Source organism: Girardinichthys multiradiatus, chromosome 1 (genome assembly GCF_021462225.1).
Source record: "Girardinichthys multiradiatus isolate DD_20200921_A chromosome 1, DD_fGirMul_XY1, whole genome shotgun sequence".
In the NCBI taxonomy this organism is placed as follows: Eukaryota; Metazoa; Chordata; class Actinopteri; order Cyprinodontiformes; family Goodeidae; genus Girardinichthys; species Girardinichthys multiradiatus.
This window is the reverse complement of record NC_061794.1, coordinates 8397535-8402665: the sequence shown is the minus strand read 5'-3', so window position 1 is coordinate 8402665 and position 5131 is coordinate 8397535. Positions and strand designations below refer to the sequence as shown.

General features: G+C 45.0%; 1 protein-coding gene across 1 annotated transcript; it reads right to left on the bottom strand.

Moving 5' to 3' along the window:
- Positions 1-250: 250 nt before the first annotated feature.
- pim1 (Pim-1 proto-oncogene, serine/threonine kinase) lies at positions 251-3915 on the bottom strand. The gene is made up of 6 exons (XM_047379659.1): positions 3471-3915; positions 3187-3293; positions 3023-3073; positions 2566-2932; positions 1943-2119; positions 251-1844 (listed from the first exon to the last, which is right to left on the bottom strand). The coding sequence occupies exons 1-6, from the start codon at positions 3550-3552 to the stop codon at positions 1624-1626; spliced, it is 1005 nt and encodes a 334-aa protein (XP_047235615.1). The 5' UTR covers positions 3553-3915; the 3' UTR covers positions 251-1623.
- Between the last annotated feature and the right edge of the window lie 1216 nt (positions 3916-5131).

Here is a 5131-nt window from a genome sequence, read left to right as displayed (position 1 = left end):
CGTCAACAGTGCCTGTAATAAACTTGTTTTCATATCTCAGTAACCACATAAACACTCGGGGCCTTTTCGCTGCCATCTGCCACCTCTTATCTCCCCATCAGCTTCCCGCGTCGACTGTTTTTCTACAAAAGTGTCAAACAGGAAGTTGTATAACCTTCTAACCTACTAAACTCATGTAGGCGTCCATAATAAACACAGCTCTTGTGTAGCGACAGAACCAAAGTTGAAAATCATACACAGGAGCCGAGAATCGAGTTAAAAAAAATATTTATTGAAATCATATAAAAATAGCTTCTAACATAATTTACAAATCTAAATCGAGGGGTGGAAAAACAAAAACAATCCAAGCTGCGATTGTGCAGCGAGCTTTCTCTCTCTCTCACACACACACACACACACACACACACCATTCACTCAAAACCAGCGTAACGATGCTGGTTACCATCAGTAGATATTGGATGTTTACATACATTAAAAATGGAAGTGCTTCTCATGACTATTTACACTTTATTTACATGACATACACAAACATACACACACATCTGCTCTTTGTAGATTTCAAGCCATAATAAATATGGTCAAAACACAAAAATCCATCTTTGTTTTTCTCTTAATCTGTGGGCCCTTCAGTGACTGTGGAATGAAATATATACATTCATAGACAGCTGAAATTCTCTCATAAATAAATAAATAAATTCTGCCCCCCCCCCTCCCCCAAAAAAGTAGCTCATTGCTTGTGGGAAAGCTGTCACGACAATAATAAATATCATTCTTATGTACAATTCTTTTCCCCCACTGAATTTTTAAGACATGTACGAGGCATATTTCTTTCGAACCCCCCCCCCCCCCCAAAAATCGAAGCCTTTGAAGAGCAGGAGGTGTTTGTATCTCGGTGTGGTCAGCTTTGCATTGTTTTGTGCGAATGAACGCTTTTGACTTAAGCCTTGTGTTTGTATACAGTACAACACAGGAAGAGGAGGAAGGACAGGTTGTAGAGAAGAGGTGGAGGTTTGAAGTAAACAGACATGAGGTAAGTCCAGTGTTTTTTTTTCCTCTTGATTTTGTTTGCACGAGTTGCTGCCGGCGCTATGAGGTCGTCTGGTTGCTAATGACATTGGAGTAGTGGTGATAGTAGTGGTTGTAAAAATGACACAGGCTTTACTGATCTAGGCCCATGAGAGGAAAAACAAGCCTTGTAAAGAGTAAATAAGAAAAAAAAAGGGTGTCTTTTTGTTTGTTCATAAATTCAAGTATTTTCAGGCTCCCCTTCCCTAAAACAATCTCACATAAGGCACTTTTTTAAACTCCTCACCAACGCCTCCACTCTTCCTGTTCAGAGGAAACGAGCGGAATGCTGCGTGGTGAGAGATTACATAACCCGGACCATCTCCTTGCTGTCGCACAGGACGGCTGTACCACGTGCTGCTCGACCGAGGGTTTCTGTGCGCGCCCTCCTGGCGCCTGGGCCCGCATAGCTGCGAGCAGAGAGGTTCTGCGAAGGCCTCGGTCATTACACTTACCCTGCCCCTCTGTCTTTCAAGTCTATTACGCAAGTCTTTTGTAATAGTCTCTTTGTGTCAGTGCAGTAAAGTTCAGATCAGGTGAGTCTGGAGCTGAGCCCAATCACCGGGCGACGGCCACAGCCACCGTGGTGGATATGAAGGCGGTGGGCTCATGAGCGATGCTGTGCAGCCTGATCTCCGTCGCCGACTTCTCTGTCTGCACTGTGGAGGGTACCACCGATGGGGATGTGTTCTGCATCCACGGATGGTTGATGATGTCCTCGAGGGACGGGCGGTCAGCAGGCCTCAGACATAGACACCACTTGATCAGCTGCTGGCATTCTGGAGGAGGAACAGGGAAGAAATGACCAATTAGAAGACAGTCAACATAAACTATAGAAACAAGCACTGTAGAGATGTGCACAGGAACAGGAAGTTACCTGTGGAGATCTTCCTCCGAAACAAAACTTGTGCTTTCATGATCTCCTCGTCATGTTCAAACGGGATGTCTCCACACACCATGTCGTACAGCAGGACGCCCAGGGACCAAACTGTGGCGGAACGGCCATGATAGCGATGAAACTTGATCCACTCTGGTGGACTGTACACTCTTGTGCCTGTCAGACAAAAAAGTGATAAAAGGGGACTAATTGTAAGTACATAATAATTAGTTACAATAAGATACACCAGAGAGCAACACCCTTAAAAACCCCACTAACTGTATTTATTTACACTATAATACTGAAAATGAAAGCATTGAGGATCAGCTGAGCTTGTTTACCATAAAGACTTGATCATAGCTTAGGTGCCAGGCCGCATGACTGGCTGTGTTTGTGTTGAGACTAGGAGTGCATGTGGGAGGGGGTGAGCAGACATGTGACTTTGTTTACAAACTTTGAGTTGTAAAAATACCGCTTCCCGCCATTAGGGGGCGGCAAGGCTACAGTCACGATGGTAGATGACTCAACCCAGGAATTTCTGTTATATGACTCGAAAGTCCACATACTGTGCGACTAATTTGGAGGGTTAAAAATACTCAAACTGTTTGTTTTAATCAACTTACCGTCAAAGTCCGTGTAGACGGTGTCCTTGAGCAGGGCCCCGGAGCCGAAGTCGATGAGCTTCATCTCGCCGGAGCGGAGGTCAATGAGGATGTTCTCGTCCTTGATGTCTCGGTGCACCACGCCGCAACTGTGGCAGTGCCGCACGGCCTCCAGCACCTGGCGGAAGAAGCTCCGCGCCAGCTCCTCGGACAGAGCGCCCTTCTCGGTGATAAAGTCGAACAGGTCCTTGACGGTCTCGGCCCTCTCCATAACTATGATGAAGCTGTCGGGCCGCTCGAACCAGTCCAGCATCTTGATGACGCCGCGGAAGCCCGTGCCGACCTTTTTCAGGAGCAAGATCTCCAGCGGAACCCGCGACCCATTAGCCTGAAGAAACACCGATAAATATCCACGTATTACATTAAATGTCTTAGGAACAGGTGTTATCGTTAAAGGTAAATATTAATAGTTTCTTACCAGTTCGGCCCACTCCGTCACTCTGTCCTTGGCCACATGTTTGACAGCGACCTAGCATGGCACAGAAGAGACCGCGTCAGAAGACGTATAAAGCAACAAAATATGTAAAGCAGCCATTTTTAAAATGATATTTATACAAACAAAAGGGCGAAAAGTGGACTAACCGGAGCTCCGTCGGAAGTCCTCGTACCGGAGTAAACTGTGCCGAAGCCGCCACTCCCCAGCACTGCACCGACCTGATAAAGCTTCTCGAAAGGCTCCTTCTCCTTCACTGCAACAAACACAGAAACACAGCCGGTGAATACCAGAGAAGGCGGAATGCCCTGCGTGTCCTTGTTAATTAGCAAGCGAAGCCTCAGGAATGGGCGGCCAGCCATTACTGTAGCCCCGTCTCTCCATAGACAGCGCAGCAGAACACAGAGGGAGAAAAGAGAACAGGGCGTCTAACCTTGCTGAACTTGGAGCTGCATTTTCGCTGGCATATCCACAGCGGAGATGTGAGCCAGAGAATTCAGCTTGGACAGCAGCATTCCTTCAATCCAATCCAGCACGGCGAAGCTCGGCGAACACGGCTTGTTATGTTTTATTCCGATAGAAGGAGCTTCCCGTCGCTGCTTGTTGGGCTGCGTGTCCGCGTTGCAGGAACAAAAAAATGCGGCAGGAATCCTTTCATCCAGACAGAAGACAAAATCCGCCTGTAGTCCAGGGAAGTACAAATGCCAAAACCAAAAATGTCGACTAGACGTCCAAATATGATCTCTTTAAAATGAAACTGGAGCTAAAGCGCAGGTGTTTCCCGTAATATTTGTAAACACAAGAGTAAAACGAGATCACAAAGAGAAGACACCAACGACTCGGCCAGATACCGGCTCCTGGAAACAAAAAGCTGGGGGTAGGAAGCTTATAAGGCGGTAGTAGAAGGCGTAACCGTACGCTTCGGCGTCTCTATTAACCCGCCTTTCTTTACCTCTGTCAGCCAATGGGGACGCAGATACGGATTCCAAACGCACGTCAATCACAGAATGAAAATAGAGACACCCTCATAACCGACAAGGCCAGACAGACGTGGCGGGAATCAAAACGCGCCAAAAAAGGGTTAGACTAATGGGTGATTATAAATTCATATTGGAAGGAGATGCAAATTCAAAATCAAGCGTTCCTGCTCCCTTCAAAACAAAAATAATATCCCCAGTTTTTTTATTTTACACTTCTATCTCATTATTTAACCTAGATGTAATGAATATGTATCAATATACCAATATAAATATTAACTAATCTAAATGAATGTAAATAACTAACATACATATATGAATAGTTTTTCTATTAATTTGACTATACTTGAATAGCCTATATTATAATTGTTATTTAGAAATGTGCTTTTAGAGTATACACCCAGTTGATAAAACTACATAAAAATGTTCTAATGATTAATATTCGCTTTAAGCTTTAAATAGTTTGCTTCTAATGTTTCTTTTCTTGCATCCGAAAACAGAACCGGCCGACTTGGTACTAAGACTGTTTTGCACATAGAGGCACAAACAACCCGAAAGCAGACAATCGTTTCTGATTTCATCTGCTAAATCAGCCATTTACCTAACTGCTTTCGCATTAAAACAAAGCAGTTTATTGGCCGCAGCGAAGCTCTCTCCCTCTTGTTTGACGGTGTCTCTCAAACTGCGCCGCCGCGCATCAAAGCGGTGCAGGAGGAGAAAAGGCGCATTCCGCTCATTCTTTCAAATTGGGTGGCCGCGTTTGCGGCCCGTTCACAGGATGTGGGAAACTGGAGATAAAAAGACTTCCATTTACCCTCCCCCCTTTCACCCCGTCACCTCCTCCCCTCTCCACTCCTCGTCTCTCCGCCTTGCTTTTCCCGCGCATGTTTTTGTCTAAATGGCATGCTCCTTCTTTTCTCCCTCCCCGCCTCTTGGTTCAACTCACCTTTTGTTTACCTTGGAAACTTCGTGCCATTTTGTAAACATGTCACAGTTATGATCTACTGAATTTGTACAACTTCGAAAATAAAACTCAAATTTCAAGATGAAATAGGAGTTATTATACTTAAAAAATAAGGAAATAATAATATAACAGTGGAGCATTTCTTTGGAAGTC